General features: G+C 43.4%; 1 protein-coding gene across 1 annotated transcript in view; it reads right to left on the bottom strand.

Annotated features, from left to right (window-relative positions):
- adamts2a (ADAM metallopeptidase with thrombospondin type 1 motif, 2a) overlaps window positions 1–17,500 on the bottom strand; it is a 57,463-nt gene that overhangs the window by 26,775 nt on the left and 13,188 nt on the right. Inside the window, exons 3-11 of the mRNA XM_028595068.1 lie at window positions 16,973–17,159; window positions 11,305–11,411; window positions 11,136–11,219; window positions 10,361–10,444; window positions 8,475–8,628; window positions 7,830–7,935; window positions 7,275–7,418; window positions 3,336–3,468; window positions 2,240–2,353 (exon numbers count right to left, since the gene is read on the bottom strand). Of these exons, the coding sequence (XP_028450869.1) occupies window positions 2,240–2,353; window positions 3,336–3,468; window positions 7,275–7,418; window positions 7,830–7,935; window positions 8,475–8,628; window positions 10,361–10,444; window positions 11,136–11,219; window positions 11,305–11,411; window positions 16,973–17,159 (1,113 nt within the window). The remainder of the gene's footprint in view (window positions 1–2,239; window positions 2,354–3,335; window positions 3,469–7,274; window positions 7,419–7,829; window positions 7,936–8,474; window positions 8,629–10,360; window positions 10,445–11,135; window positions 11,220–11,304; window positions 11,412–16,972; window positions 17,160–17,500) is intronic.

Genomic DNA, 17,500 nt, shown 5'->3' on the forward strand with positions numbered 1-17,500 from the left:
ATGTGTTTCCTTGGATTAGGGTGGCACCTAAATCATGGTTGCAGCTGTCACTGTGGTCCTGCTGCGCGCCCTGCTACACCTGCTATGCTCTGCTACACCTGCTACACCTGCTACACTTGCTATGCTCTGCTATGCTCTGCTATGCTCTGCTACGTCCTGCTATGCTCTGCTATGCTCTGCTATGCTCTGCTACGTCCTGCTATGCTCTGCTATGCTCTGCTATGCTCTGCTACGTCCTGCTATGCTCTGCTATGCTCTGCTATGCTCTGCTACGTCCTGCTATGCTCTGCTATGCTCTGCTATGCTCTGCTACGTCCTGCTATGCTCTGCTATGCTCTGCTACGTCCTGCTATGCTCTGCTATGCTCTGCTACGTCCTGCTATGCTCTGATATGCTCTGCTATGCTCTGCTATGCTCTGCTACACCTGCTACACCTGCTATGCTCTGCTATGCTCTGCTATGCTCTGCTACGTCCTGCTATGCTCTGCTATGCTCTGCTATGCTCTGCTACGTCCTGCTATGCTCTGCTATGCCCTGCTATGTCCTGCTACACTGTTATGCCATGAACTACTAAAAGGAAGTTTTTCCTCGCCACTGTCCCACTGAATGCTTGCTCTTGGGGCAATTACTGCAATTGTTTGTAAATTCTATAGATTATGTTCTATGTAAATTATAGAGTGTGGTCTAGACCTACTCTATCTGTAAATTATAGAGTGTGGTCTAGACCTACTCTATCTGTAAATTACAGAGTGTGGTCTAGACCTACTCTATCTGTAAATGATAGTGTGGTCTAGACCTACTCTATCTGTAAATTATAGAGAGTGGTCTAGACCTACTCTATCTGTAAATGATAGAGTGTGGTCTAGACCTACTCATCTGTAAATTATAGACAGTGGTCTAGACCTACTCTATCTGTAAATGATAGAGAGTGGTCTAGACCTACTCTATCTGTAAATTATAGACAGTGGTCCCTACCTACTCTATCTGTAAATTATAGAGAGTGGTCTAGACCTACTCTATCTGTAAATTATAGAGTGGTCTAGACCTAATCTATCTGTAAATGATAGAGTGTGGTCTAGACCTACTCTATCTGTAAATTATAGAGAGTGGTCTAGACCTACTCTATTTGTAAATTATAGAGAGTGGTATAGACCTAATCTATCTGTCAATTATAGACAGTGGTCTAGACCTACTCTATCTGTAAATTATAGAGAGTGGTCTTGACCTACTCTATCTGTAATTATAGAGTGTGGTCTAGACCTACTCTATCTGTAATTATAGTGTGGTCTAGACCTACTCTATCTGTAAATTATAGAGTCGTGATGGCATATACGCATGCCTTTGGTGTGGTAGACCCGGGTTCAATTCCCGCTGCAATACATCAACCAATGTGTCCCTGAGCAAGACACTTAACCTCTAGTTACTGCAGAGGCATGCGACCTCTGACTAATGTAGCAATTGTAAGTCGCTTTGGGTAAAGCTAAAAGACATGTAATGTAAAGTGTGGTCTAGAGCACTCTATAATTAACAGATAGAGACTCTATCTGTAAATTATAGTGTGTGGTCTAGACCTACTCTATCTGTAAATTATAGTGTGTGGTCTAGACCTACTCCATATGTAAAGTGTCTCGAGATAACTTTATGATTTGATACTATAAATAAAATTGAATTGAAATTGAATTGAAGCGTTCTAATGTGTGTCTATGCATTTTCACTTGTGTGTACTGTGTATGGTACTTGTGTTATGTTGTACTTGTGTCTACTGTGTATGGTACTTTTTTATGTTGTACTTGTGTCTACAGTGTATGATATACTTGTGTTATGTATTTCTGATACCATCACCCTGCCAGTTGTCCTGATCTGGAGTAGTAGTTGTGTCATGTGACTTGTCTATGTCTTTCTTGTGTTATGTGTATTTGTTGTATTGTTGTAGCGTATCTATTGCTTTAAGCCATCAACATGCAGCTAGGGACTGCAGATGAAAATTAGCCTGTGTGGCTAAATCTGGCACATTTACATGTTGGACTCTGTACTCATGTTGATTAATGTGCGTTGTCCCTTTCAAATAAAGAAATCGAGAATGATCTAAAACTTCTTCTTCTTCATATTATGGCTGTTTGCAACCATAAAATGACCTAAAACATCATTGCAATTCCCGATATAGCATGTGGAGGTTTCTGCCTGTGCCAAATCCAGCTTCCTGTTGTGTAGCGAGCGTCAGAGCTGAGTGCGTCCTCACCTTCCCCGGTCCACACTTGGTCCCGTCCAGCGGCGGGCCTTTCTTGGTCTTACAGTAGAACGGGTTGCTGTACTCACTGCACCACAGCTGCCTGCAGGGCTCGATGCTCGCGTACTGCACATAATACACAGGATACACATAATACACATGATACGCAAACTCTACATAATCTACATCATTGGGGTGGCTGTGCTCAGTGGTAGAGCGGTTGCCTGCCAATCGGAAGGTTGGTGGTTCAATCCCTGGCCCTGCAGTCCCATGTCCCTGGGCAAGACACTGAACCCCGAGTTGCCCCCGATGCTCATCGGAGTGTAAATGTGTGTGACTGATTATCTGATAAGCAGGAGGCTCCTTGTACGGCAGCCTCGGCCACAGTGTGTGAATGGTTCCTGTACCATGTTAAAGAGTTTTGAGTAGTCGTTAAGACTAGAAAAGTGCTATATAAGAACAGTCCATCTACATGATACACATCATCTACATAATTTACATAAAATTATCTACATAATCTACACAGGGAACACAGGTTACAATCCGACAAAACCATCAGAAATGTTCCACTAAACGTTGACCCTGCAGGTCCCTCTGGTAGGGTTGTTCTCTGGGTAAGTCGGTATCCATAACGAACCGTTTGGGACAAAGAATCCCCGGTTATCATGGGTTAAAACCAGACCTACCAAACCTAGGCCCTTGGTATGTTATGTTATGTTGTGTATCTATGGGACTAAACTAAACTAAATCCTTAATAAACATTAAAGTCTGTTTTCTGAAAACAGTCAGGACACAAACAAGCTAATCCGTCCCGTAGGAAGCAGAAAGAAATGAGTCATCACACTGAAATGGACAATGATGTCATCAGATTAAAGAGAGCTGATCTGCGTGTGATGTCATCAAACAGTTAACATCCTGAACAGATGTTCAGAAACATCTGCAGCTCACATCTGCTCGCTAACTAACGCCTGCTGCAGGTTAAAGGATCCCATTTAGAACTTTTAGAGAAGACAGACAGACAGACAGACAGACAGACAGGTAGACAGACAGAGAGACAGACAGGCAGACAGACAGGTAGACAGACAGAGAGACAGACAGGCAGACGTACTGCAGTACAGAGGCTGTATCCTGGTCCGAAGTCGAAGCGACACTGTTGGTCCATGGAGTAGTGAAACCCCGGCAACGGAGGCTGAGCCGGCCAATCGTGTTGGAACGGGTCGTCACGGAGACAGTCGTATTTACTGAAGAGACACAAAGAGGTTGTAGTTTAGTGTGTAGTTTAGTGTTTGGTGTAGTCAGTAGTTTAGTGTGTAGTTTAGTGTTTGGTGTAGTCAGTAGTTTAGTGTGTAGTTTAGTGTTTGGTGTAGTCAGTAGTTTAGTGTGTAGTTTAGTGTGTGGTGTAGTCAGTAGTTTAGTGTGTAGTTTAATGTGTGGTGTAGTCAGTAGTTTAGTGTGTAGTTTAGTGTGTGGTGTAGTCAGTAGTTTAGTGTGTAGTTTAGTGTGTGGTGTAGTCAGTAGTTTAGTGTGTAGTTTAGTGTGTGGTGTAGTGTGTAGTGTAGTTTGTAGTTTAGTGTGTGGTGTAGTCAGTAGTTTAGTGTGTAGTTTAGTGTGGGGTGTAGTGTGTAGTGTAGTGTAATGTGTAATGTGTAGTTTAGTGTGTGGTGTATCAGCATCAGAGCTGTCTGGTGCAGGGTAAATTGTTTGTGATTTCCGTGTTTGTGTCACTGCTTATATAATGTATTGACTCTCTGCTGGTTTATGATCGCCAAACGCTGCTTGATTCCCGTCTTGTATTGGAGAAGTCTGACTGGGTGGTCAACAAACGTTTCTCCCTCCCTTCCTGCTGAACATACCTGCTCACCTCGTACCCGATCCGGCTTCACCTGTCCGGAGAAGACGCACTAGACGCCGTGGGAAAGGCAGCGGCCAGCTGGTGAAGCTGACGCTCACCTAGCGGATTATTCTGCATTTGGAACCGTCATTTCTGTTCGCTTCATGATCGGTATGTTTCCTGGCGTGCCTCAGATCCTGCCGGCACCTGGCTGGTACTGATCATGGGGTCAGATATGGAGTATCCTCGCCAACGTTCACCTCACCCTCGTAGAGGTGGTTTTGACCACAGACATCTTCGGTCGTTGAGCCATGTTCCCCTGCTCCTGGCAGAGCTGCCCTGGTCAACGCTAGATCGCTGGCAAATAAAACCTTTATTTTGAAGGATCTCTTTTCCCAGAACAATTTGGATTTCCTGTTTGTAACTGAAACTTGGTTGAACGTTGGTGAGTCCAGCTCTTTTTCTGAACTTTTACCGCTTGACTGCATATATTTTAACTGACCGAGGACTACTGGTCGAGGAGGACTTGCCATTATTTTTAAGGATAAGTACAACTGCAGGCAGCTGCCAATGACTACATTCTCTAGTTTTGAATTAACAATGTTAGAATTGGGCAAATTTCAACCTGTTCTGTGTGCACTTATCTATCGAACTTCGAAACACAGAACTTCATGTATGCTGTCAAATCTTACTGATGCTTTTAACCTCACACAGTTTGTAAGTGGTCCGACACAGATCCATGGCCACACATAAGATCTTGTTTTGTCACACAGTTTGCCTATTTTAAATACTGAAATACACAAAGCTGTATTTTCTGACCACGCACCAGTTTTATTTGACGTTTCCCAGCACTAATACTGTTAAGAAATGCGCTCTGCCTCATCTCCGCAGGATGATTAAACCTGCCACTGCGGCCCAATTCTCCGAAGCGTTCAATGATGTTATGGAGAATACAGAATAATCCGCTTGTCTAGGTATAGATGAGTTGATTTCCTCTTTTTCATCTACCTGTAGCAATATTCTCGACACAATTGCACCACTTAAACCGTGGCGTTCCAAACCGAATTCTGAACCCTGGATAAAAGACTTAACTTGAGCTGCAAGGCAAAAGTGTAGGAAAGCTGAGCGCCAGTGGAAAAAACATAAACTGCAGGTATTTTATGATATCCTAAAGGATAGTTGGCGTAATTACCAGAGAATTGTTAAAGCTGAAAAGGCTAAATACCTGTTTTATTTTATTGAAAAAAAATTGCCATAAACCTCATGTTCTTTTTAGCACAATCAACTCTGTTCTTCATACCCCCCGATCCATAAAGCAGAGAGTCTTCTGTGGCGTGTGAAACATTTCTCCACTTTTTTGTGGAAACATTACCACCATTAGAGCTAGCATTTCACTTCCAGCCTTTGACCCTTCCATTTCCAAAGTATGTGCAGCAGTTTTCACTAAGTTTGAGCCTGTATCTCTCTCAGCCCTTACTGATATTGTTACACATTTAAAACCTTCATTTTGTCCTATTGATATTGTCCCACCCCGTCTTAATGAAGAGGTATGGCACACTATTGGACCAAACATCCAAGTAATTATTAACAGTAGTCTTACTTCTGGTTATGTGCCACTTTGTTTTAAAGAGGCAGTGGTGAAGCCTCTTATCAAAAAGCCAAATCTGGAAACCTTAGTTCTTGCAAATTATTGTCCGATCTCTAAACTTGTCCAAGATTTTAGAAAAGGCTTAAAGATTTTTTTTAAAGATCTGTATGGTATCCTTGAGGTGTTCCAGTCTGGCGTTAAAGCATTTCATAGCACAGAGTCTGCACTTATAAAAGTTTTTAATGATCTTTTAATCTCAACAGACTCTGGAGATTTTTCAATCCTTATGCTTTTAGACCTCACAGCAGCATTCGACACTGACCACAGTGTTCTTATCTCCCGTCTCGAGCACAGTGTTGCACAGCATAAGTGTGCACAGCATAAGTGTTCAAAGTCAGTTTCGGTGGCTTGACTTCACCTGCAGCACCACTGACGTGGAGTTCCTCAGGTTTCTATTTTGGCGCCTATTCTCTTCTCCTTTTATTTGCTTCCCCTTGGTTCCATATTAAAGAAGCATAACATCAGTTTCCATTTCTATGCAGATGACTCACAGATCTACTTGCCTATAAAAGTAAGGATGATAATTCCCTAAATAGACTGCTCGATTGTTTTTATGACATTTTAAAGCCTGGATGGCCTTAAACTTTTTACATTTTAATGAAAGTAAAACCAAAGTCATTATATTTAGACCCTGTAGTGCTCTTGGTGCCCAACTAGACTTGGGTCCTCTGACACCCTATGTCGAGTCCATGGTAACTAACCGCGGTGTTAAAATGGACCGTGAATTTCAACTAGAGAAGCAGATCAATTCTGTTGTAAAAGCTAGTGTCTTTCAACTCAGGCTGCTTACCAAACTGAAGCCATTTTTATCTTTCACTGATTTTGAGAGGGTTATACATGCTTTTATCACAACTCGCCTAGATTACTGTAATGCTTTATATGTAGGTATTAACCAGGCTTTCTCTTTCTTGATTACAAATGGCTCAAAAAGCAGCCGCTCGACTCCTTACCGGAACTCGTAAACGAGAGAGCACATTACACCTGTTCTTGCCTCCCTTCATTGGCTACCAGTTTGTTTTAGAATACATTTTACATTTTTTATATTCTATTGTTCGTTATGGTCAAGCCCCGGCGTATATCGCTGAACTACTGAAGCCCCACGCTCCTCTGAGGTCATTAAGGTCTGCTGACCAGCTCCTCCTTGTTGTCCCTAGAACGTGGCTCAAAAATAGGGGAGATCGAGCGTTCTCAGTCGTGGCCCCAAGGCTTTGGAATAAATTGCCATCGGATTATAAGATTGGCCCCAGCATTCATATTTTTAAATCATGACTTAAAACTCACTTTTATTCATTGGCTTTCAAACCTGCTTGAGAGTTGTATTCTGCTTTTTATTTTTCTAGTCTATTTGTTTTAAATGTTTGTTTTGTTTCTCGCATGTTTATAATTATGTCAATGTCCAGCACGTTGGTCAACCTGGTGGTTTTAAATGGGCTTTACAAATAAAGTTGGATTGGATTGGATAGCGTAGTGTGTAGTGTAGTGTGTAGTGTGTAGTGTAGTGTGTAGTGTGTAGTGTAGTGTGTAGTGTAGTATAGTGTGTAGTGTGTAGTGTAGTGTGCAGTACTGACTGCAGGTACTTGTGCAGCTCGGTCCAGCTGCAGCGGGACCAGTGGTATCTGTGGAAGGTGGCCTGGACCCTCGGAGACATGATGCTGCCCAACGGCACGTCGTCTTCACAGTCATTAGCCTCGCCATCATGCTCCATCCCTAAGCTGAGAGACAGGCAGACAGACAGACAGACAGGCAGACAGACAGACAGACAGACAGACAGGCAGGCAGACAGACAGACAGACAGACAGACAGACAGACAGGCAGGCAGACAGACAGACAGACAGACAGACAGACAGACAGACAGACAGGCAGGCAGACAGACACAGTCAGCAGCTGTGAGTCTGAGAGTTATTCTGATGTAGTTCTGTAAATATGGAGATATTTAAAGTGTGTGTGTTTGTGTGTGTGTCTGTGTCTGTGTGTGTGTGTGTGTGTGTGTGTGTGTGTGTGTGTGTGTGTGTGTGTGTGTGTGTGTGTGTGTGTGTGTGTGTGTGTGTGTGTGTGTGTGTGTGTGTGTGTGTGTCTCTGTGTGTGTGTGTGTGTGTGTGTGTGTGTGTGTGTTTGTGTCTCACACGTGTCCTGTTTCATGAGCCGCTACGAAGGCTGAGGAAAACCCGTCTTCAAAGACCAGAACACAGCTCCGATGCAAGTGACACATTCCTGTAACTGGAGCATAACCTGCAGAGAGAGAGCCCCACAGGTCAGGGGTCAGGGGTCAGGGGTCAGACCTGCGTGGATGCATTACAGCAGCAGACTGACTGTAATAGAGCATAGTGCCTATAAACCACCAATACATGCTTCTACACCAGGCTACACAACTGTTCCACAAGAAATGGGATCTGTTGGGGAGAAATTATTAACAACATCGTTAACCAACAGTGTGTAGGAAACAAAAAACACTGCACATATATATATATATATATATATATATATATATATATATATATATATATATATATATATAGTATGCTGAGTATTAATGCCTGTGCAGTATGATCATGTTGATGTTGACACGTCTAACGGGTGATCTAGCATCTACCATGGACCAGTAGATGGTGTTAGTAGAGTATGTGTAGTATTACAGGTAGTATTCTGAGTAGTACCCTGTACAGTGTTAGTAGGAGTATGTGTAGTATTAAAGGTAGTATTCTGAGTAGTACCCTGTACGGTGTTAGTAGGAGTATGTGTAGTATTAAAGGTAGTATTCTGAGTAGTACCCTGCATGCCCGAGGGCCCGAACTCCTGCCTGGTGAGGTAGATGGCGTGGTCGTGCTGCTGGGCGTGGCTCTGGTCTCTCTGCTGCAGGTAGGACCATCCACAGACGTTCTCCAAACTCTTCTGGGCGTTCCCCACTGAGATCAGCTCCTGGGACTGATGGACCACACTTTACCCACCACGCAGCTTCTAAAGATCTGAGATCATGTTTACGGGCCGTCCACACCCAGAACCAGAACTATACATCTAGAGTTTTATCCCTCCTGTTTCCTTGGGTCAAATCTGACCCGTTAACCAAAACTTTCTATATCAGAACTATGACAAGAGAACGTTGTTTTTTAGAAACGCTGAAAAAAGGGACCAAAAAAACATCAAAAACATTGCCAAAGGTGACAAAAACTTGTTAAAAAAAGTGACAAAATCATCATTAAAACAACACCAAAAAGGTGACAAAAACATTGGAATAAACTCTACAAAAACGTTGAGAAAAAGAAAAAGAAAATGTTGAAATTTCGACCCAGAAAAACATAAAGTTGCAGATAGACGGGAAGACATCACGAGGGACAAAACTGTTGGAACTCCGTGGACGGTGGAGCCCACGACAACAACGCTGGAGAACGATATCGTCAGGATCACTTTCAGAGAGATCTGATGAACGATAGAGACACTGGCAGCCAATCAGAATCCATCTGAGTTTACAACATGGAGAGATTGGTTTTCACAGCAGTAGTGGTGTGACAGGACTTTTCCTAATCGCTACGGGGCTCCGATCCTTCAGCTCTCTGTGTTTTAGTATTTTAAACATCAGCACTTTGTAACTGATAATTCAGATTCACTGTGAGAGAATCTTGTGTTTTTGGACATTATCATCATACTGTCTCTGTTTCTCTTCTGGACATGCAGATCTGACCTCCTACTCTGACCCCCGGCGCCATGCAGCGCTGTGCGCCGCTATTACCCAGAAAAGGAAGCGGGTTCTACCCCCCAGGGACCGCCAGAACACTGTTTTGGTTCCTAAAATGTACCAGAACCCAAGAATACAGGCTATAGGACATTACTACAGACATTCCTGTAATGTGACATCACAAGGTCAGCTGTATATTAGGTACTATCAGCTGGAGCGTGCCGTGTGTGTTTGATGTCGCTGTTGGCAGAACGTTATCGTTCAGGAGTGTGGATGCTCACCTTGTTATGGTTATTGGTGTGGACGGCAAGTTTGTATATACAGTATGTTCCTATGTTTCTGTATTTATTGTTTATTTTCAATATGTTTGTTTGTGTATGTTTGCACCAAGGACAATTCCACGTAAGTGTGACTTACTATGGAAATAAATGCTGATGCTGATGCTGATTCTGATTCTGATGCTGATGCTGATTCTGATGCTGATTCTGATGCTGATTCTGATTCTGATGCTGATTCTGATTCTGATGCTGATGCTGATTCTGATTCTGATGCTGATGCTGATGCTGATTCTGATGCTGATTCTGATGCTGATGCTGATTCTGATTCTGATGCTGCTTCTGATTCTGATGCTGATTCTGATTCTGATGCTGATGCTGATGCTGATTCTGATTCTGATGCTGATTCTGATTCTGATGCTGATTCTGATGCTGATGCTGATTCTGATTCTGATGCTGATTCTGATTCTGATGCTGATGCTGATGCTGATGCTGATTCTGATTCTGATGCTGATTCTGATTCTGATGCTGATTCTGATTCTGATGCTGATGCTGATGCTGATGCTGATTCTGATTCTGATTCTGATTCTGATGCTGATGCTGATTCTGATTCTGATGCTGATGCTGATTCTGATGCTGATGCTGATGCTGATTCTGATGCTGATTCTGATGCTGATGGTTTGGACTTTGAGGAGTCTGCGTTCAGTACCTTGGATGGAGACAACATGATGATTTTGACCAGAACAACGTTGATGTTGGCGCCCAGAGAATGATGCTGATAGATCTCGTTAACCTGGAACAGAAAGAGAAACCTTAAACCGGACCATCTGGTCTACATGAGCTCTGTGGATTTGGAGACGATGAGCTCATCCTTCTAAAGATAAAAGCAGACTCTCCACTCCTCGTTACCGAGGCAACATCATTTAAACTAACCTTCCTCACCATGTTCAGCAGCATCACAAGCTATTTCATCGAAACGTTTCAGACACTTTTATGGCTCGTACGACTCTTTTTTTGGTGCTTTTGACTCTTGCTAATCCAAGCGCTGGTTTATAATTTAGGATAATGGTTTTGTGATCTCACTACTAGTTGTCAGAGCACAAATAAAAGATCCCATAATGCAATTGAAAATGTAAATAAACAGAAATACAACTGTGAATCAAATTCTATGGACTTATGGAATTTCTGTTAAAATACACACTCATACAACAGTTAATAGAGTTAAGTCTTTTTAAAGATGACACTAGGCTCACGTCTGTCTGTCCTGTTTCTCTCTGTCTGTCTGTCTGTCTGTCCCTCTCTCCCTGTCTCCCTCCCTGTCTGTCTGTCCTTCTCTTCCTGTCTGTCTGTCTGTCTGTCTGTCCTTCTCTTCCTGTCTGTCAGTCTGTCTGTCTGTCTGTCTGTCCTGTGTCTCCCTGTCTGTCTGTCTCCCTGTCTGCCTGTCTGTCTCTTCCCTCTGAGTTAAACCCCATGTCTGTACTCACTATGTTCATGAATGTCAGCAGGTATTTCTGAATGTGGTCTCGTCCGTGGAAGAGAAGAACAGAGTAATCCACGGCTAACAGGACCTGGCGGAGGACAAGACAAGTTAACGAGCTCAGTAGACTCTCCGTTCATCAGCTGATCCTCCTCGGCCTCAGAACCATCATTCACCTCGATGTTTAACAGTTCAGCCTCTTCAGCGTAGCGCCGGCGCCGAGCTGGTCTGGATCTGGACCCCGACACCTTCTGGGTCAAGTTCAGAGACCCTAACAGAGGACCTGGAGACAGACACAACAGACCTAGGTCAAGTTCAGAGACCCTAACAGAGGACCAGAAGCTCTTTAAGGTGCTCATATATATATATATATATATATATATATATATATATATATATATATATATATATATATATTGCGCTGTGGCGGGTCCTTAGAGTTTTCCTTGTGAGTCTAAGGGTGTACTCAAACTTGGCCCAGTTGAACCATGGCCGAGCATGATTGTCCCCTCTCCCCCGCTGGCCTCACACTGCTATAAACCATTCAGGGCCGGAGCACGCTCACGTCGTTACGTTGCAGGACTCTCTGACTATGACTCCAGTCTGTCTGTTAGGTAAGAACCAGACCCAGGAACGTTTACAGGTCACATTGATTCTCAGCGTGCCAGAGGCATGCGTTAGCGTACCGGTACGGAGCCATCACACTAGGTAAAGGAACCGGCCTTTGGGTTCTAAGGGTGAAGGTGCCCTAAAAGCTTCGCTGGCGAGTCTAAAGGTATTGGTGTCGGATATCTTCATGAAAACACGGCACAAACACGGCCGGTGGCATAACTGCAGTTACTGGGACTACTGCAATTACTGGGATTACTGCAGTTACTGGGATTACTGCAATTACTGGGATTACTGCAGTTACTGGGATTACTGCAATTACTGGGATTACTGGGATTACTGCAGTTACTGGGATTACTGCACTGGGATTACTGCAATTACTGGGATTACTGCAGTTACTGGGATTACTGCAATTACTGGGATTACTGCAATTACTGGGATTACTGCAGTTAGTGGGATTACTGCAGTTAGTAGGATTACTGCAGTTACTGGGATTACTGCAGTTACTGGGACTACTGCAATTACTGGGATTACTGCAGTTACTGGGATTACTGCAATTACTGGGATTACTGCAGTTACTGGGATTACTGCAATTACTGGGATTACTGGGATTACTGCAGTTACTGGGATTACTGCACTGGGATTACTGCAATTACTGGGATTACTGCAGTTACTGGGATTACTGCAATTACTGGGATTACTGCAATTACTGGGATTACTGCAGTTAGTGGGATTACTGCAGTTAGTAGGATTACTGCAGTTACTGGGATTACTGCAGTTACTGGGACTACTGCAGTTACTGGGATTACTGCAGTTACTGGGATTATCTTTAGTTGATGAGACACTGAGCAGAGCTACAGCCCAGTCAAACCCACCAATAGAAACTCTTCTCTAACCCACCAATAGAAACTCTTATCTAAGCCACCAATAGAAACGCTTCTCCAACCCACCAATAGAAACTCTTCTCTAACCCACCAATAAAAACTCTTATCTAACCCACCAATAGAAACTCTTCTCTAACCCACCAATAGAAACTCTTCTCTAACCCACCAATAGAAACTCTTCTCTAACCCACCAATAGAAACTCTTCTCTAACCCACCAATAGAAACTCTTATCTAAGACTTTTAAACTCACAGGAAAAACTATCTGTGATGCAAAAAGACCAACTTGTGTTTTGACAGCAGTGAGAGACATCTTTAGTTTTAGGGTGAAGAAGAAAGAAAATGAAGTCCATGCAGATGAGTGAAAGACAGGAATGTTGGACTGTGATGGAGTGTGTGTGTGTGTGTGTGTGTGTGTCTGTGTGTGTTTCAGGTTATGATGGAACATTTCTGGGTTATATAAACGCTGTGTTTCCGAGTGGAGACTTTATAAAAACATCTGCTGTGAATACGATGACATCAGACTCTCTGAGGTCACGCTGCAGCGCCGCAGGCTCAGTAGGGTTGATCTGAGGTTAAAGAAAACTCTCCGCTCTGATTGGCCAACGCTGTTTGGAAAAAAAAAACTACTGATTTCAGCAACCGGCCGAGAGGACGAACGATTCAGGATCTGAACGATCCGTCAACTCAGAGTTTAAACCCTCAAAAACCTCAAAACATCCCAAAATCTCAAACTCCCACTGCCACGTCGCAGCCATGTGTGTGTGTGTGTGACTGTGTGTGATTGAGACTGTGTGTGTGTCTGTGTGTGTCTGTGTGTGTGTGTGTGTGTGTGTGTGTGTGTGTGTGTGTGTTTGTGTGTGTGTGTGTGTGTGTCTGTGTGTGTGTGTTTGTGTGTGTAGTAAATCTCCGGTGGCCTCTGCCAAGTTTCCTGGACCTTTGCGTGTTTCCAGTTTGATTCTTTCCGTGTGCAGAGATGTTAAAGGATCTAAACTGTGAAAACCAAACACTTGATTTGTTTATAATGTGAACTAAGAGACTGGAACCCTCTCGGCACCCACACAACTAAATATACATTACATACATACCTCCAATCATAACATCTCAACATGCAATTAGAGAAACATCTCCTGCACAAAGTGTTGAAGACATATTTATATATTTTTATATTTTAACAAGATCTGTAGCGGCAACTGCCCCTCGCTCTGTAGCCGATGTCACGTGACCAGCCACCAGTCTCCTTGGTTTCATATGATGTCATACGTTTTAGTGTGCATAACTTATTGTATGATGTCATACAAAGCTGTTCATGAGAATGTGTTGAAAAAAAGAGACAAAAACATAAAAAAAGACACATTTGTGTTAAAAGCAGCGTTTTTCAGTCTCTTTAACTAAGATGATCAGCTGTGAACATGATGATCAGAAAACAATCATTCTGTGATTATAGGATTATATTTTAACGTTGTTTATCTGAGTACTGATCCGATACACTTATTTCATCAATTTTTTGTTGCTTTTTCCAACATTATTGTTGTTTCCTTCAACGTTTTTGATGCTTTTTTCTGCATTTTTCTCCCACTATCTTTATCTTTTCTGTACTCATCTGGACCACCAGCACCCCGAGCCTCTGCCTAAAACACGGGCCGGCCCTGGCAGGACTCGCCCAACCAGACTCCAGCATTGTAGGCGTAATTGGAGGTTTTTACAACACTGGTATCGGAGCATCCAGGGTGTGATTAGTGAATATACAACTTCCAATACAACCATATAGAGCCAGCCATGCCAAAACACTTATTTATGAAATTCAGTATCAAGAGAAAAATAATCTCTGAATGAAATATCACAATGTGATGTCAACTCGAGTGCGGATCGGGACACATTTTCCTGTCCGAGCCCGACAGTTAAAATCTCATCTGTTCTCGTAGTAATGACACCTGTAGGTGTGTTTGTTTGTGTGAGAGCTTTTATTAATCAGCTGTAGGAAGGTATTCAGAAATGTCAACAGATGAGGTCATCAGCTCACACGGGGCAACAAGCACACGTTAACACAGGCACACACCTACATAATAAGCTGTTTTAAATTTAAAATGTTCAATGCCTTATCACGCTGATGTGACCGAGCCCGACCTAAACCCGAACATCTAAATATCAAACACAGCGTGTTCAAGACGGAGAGCTGAGTTCACTTCACGGCGAAATCTAAATCTAAATCTAAATCTAAATCTAAATCTAAACCTCAGGAAACCTTCGTTTGTTCCTCAGGAGGGTTTTAAACTTAACGAGTCGTGTTGGTGCTGTAGAAATATTTCTATGATCTAGATGTGTTATTGTCAGTATAAAAGTTTATACTGTATGAGTCGTGAGACGTGGTTACAACTCACTGCACATGTACAGACCAGGACAAGATGGCTAGCTCAATCTCTGATTACATTATAGTTCAGGAATGTAAAGTGTACGTTAGGAACAGTTTCTCTGTAGCAGACGGAGAGGTGGAACGGCAGGGGGGGGCTCAGTGTGTAAGGGTGTGTGTGTGTGTGTGTCTTTGTGTGTGTCTGAGTGTGTGTGTGTGTGTGTGTGTGTGTGTGTGTGTGTGTGTGTGTGTGTGTGTGTGTGTGTGTGTGTGTGTGTGTGTGTGTGTGTGTGTGTGTGTGTGTGTGTGTGTGTGTGTGTGTGTGTGTGTGTGTGTGTGTGTGTGTGTGTGTGTGTGTGTGTGTGTGTGTGTGTGTGTGTGTGTGTGTGTGTGTGTGTGTGTGTGTGTGTGTGTGTGTGTGTGTGTGTGTGTGTGTGTGTGTGTGTGTGTGTGTGTGTGTGTGTGTGTGTGTGTGTGTGTGTGTGTGTGTGTGTGTGTGTGTGTGTGTGTGTGTGTGTGTGTGTGTGTGTGTGTGTGTGTGTGTGTGTGTGTGTGTGTGTGTGTGTGTGTGTGTGTGTGTGTGTGTGTGTGTGTGTGTGTGTGTGTGTGTGTGTCTGTGTGTGTGTGTGTGTGTGTGTGTGTGTGTGTGTGTGTGTGTGTGTGTGTGTGTGTGTGTGTGTGTGTGTGTGTGTGTGTGTGTGTGTGTGTTTGTGTGTGTGTGTGTGTGTGTGTCTCTGTGTGTGTGTGTGTGTGTGTGTGTGTTTGTGTGTGTGTGTGTGTGTGTGTGTGTCTGTGTGTGTGTGTGTGTGTGTGTGTGTGTGTGTGTGTGTGTGTGTGTGTGTGTTTGTGTGTGTGAGAACTGAAGAATCTGCCCGGAGACAGAGAGGATGATGCCCTCAGGGAGAAGATGAAGGATTAGGGATGTTCACAACGTGAGAGAGACTAAGTGAACCTGAACACCAGATACTTTTGTCTGCGGTCAGGGAAACTTAGGATCTTTTTGTGCACCCACACGTTTACGTGTTGTAAACTTAAAGGAGAATTTTTACGTTAATCTTGATTGTAAATATGTGAGTACAGTCGATAGAAGAAAAAACAAGCTAAATCGGTACTGTAGTAGCTGCAGCTACGTCTACGAGCTTCCACTCAGCTAAAACAGCAGTTATCGGGGGAAGTTTTAGAGTGCCTTTGTGCCTCTTAAAAGACACATTAAAATGTGGATAAAAGAGAGTTATCTGCGCTTCTGCAGACCACAACAATCCAGTGCAACCAGGCAGAACAAAACAGTGTGCAATTAAAATGTCTGTGCAACATGAACAGGGCCCTTACGTGACACCAAGATGCGTTTTCAACTCAGACATGGTTTAAATTCACCTACCCTGTCTCTATCCTGCTGGTGGCTAGCTCGCCCTGCTACTCCGTGTTGACAGCGCCGATTCGGCTCGTTTTTTTTCTATCGACTGTACTTGCATATTTATAGCGATCAAGATTAATGTAAAAATTGGCCGGAATTCTCCTTTAAATGCTGGACTTCAGTAAACTTCCTTAACTGAACTCTTTGTCCCAGATTTATCCTTGTGTTCTGGCAAACTGAAATCTGATGTAAGAAGGCGCGGGAATTAATAAATTGGAGTCAGATTTGACAGCCCTCAGGGCCTTATTTTAGACTGAATTCCCCACAATGCCTAAACTTAACTGTCATCGCATGACGGAAACCTTTTCCTGTCTAAACTCCACAGTCATCTGGCGGTGCCTGACCCGGCTCACAGTCACCTGTTGGCAGCTAAACACCTGCTGCTGGTAGCCGGCGTCCCAGAGGTCTGTAGCAGCTAAACACAACCAGCAACTGCTGCTCTGATTGGATCTTCTTGACACTATAGACACGTTCACGTTACAGCGCTTTAGTTTAAAATACTTCTATGTTAGGAATATAATATGTGGTCTGTTGGTGAAGAAGCATTGATCACTTTGAGAGGGGGAGCTATGTAGAACTCTGAACTCACCTAGCAGGAAGTCAGCTGCTGTTTGATTGGCCGAGTGTTTGTTAATGATGGCTGAGGAGCGATAAACGATGTGCTGTCTTCCTCCTTCTTCTTCTTCTTCCTCTTCCTCTTCTTCTTCTCTTCCTGTCCTCCGGCGATCCAACGGCTCGATGAAGAACTCCTCCTGACCCGTCCGGATCATCCCGGCCTGCAGACACACTTTCACTTTACTCCACTTATCTCTCTGCAATATCTGCATCTAGACTTCTCGGCATAATTCAGTATGCTGCTTTTTTGACAAGTTGTTTTTAGTTTTTGACTGCTTGGTTCTGCCACTGCTGATTGGATGCTGTTTGTTGTCATAGCAACGTTTGCAGGGTTCCCTTTAGCTTTGTGGAAGACTAAGTTGTGTGTATTTGGCGGGAGGTTTAGACATCCTTCCTCAAGAAAATATTACGCTCTCTGGGATTTTGTCTCTTTGTAGTCGTGTATGTGTCTCTTATTGGTCATTTCTGTTTCTATCTGGTCGTTTGGGGTCTCTGTGGTCAT

Source organism: Perca flavescens, chromosome 13, assembly GCF_004354835.1.
Source record: "Perca flavescens isolate YP-PL-M2 chromosome 13, PFLA_1.0, whole genome shotgun sequence".
In the NCBI taxonomy this organism is placed as follows: domain Eukaryota; kingdom Metazoa; phylum Chordata; class Actinopteri; order Perciformes; family Percidae; genus Perca; species Perca flavescens.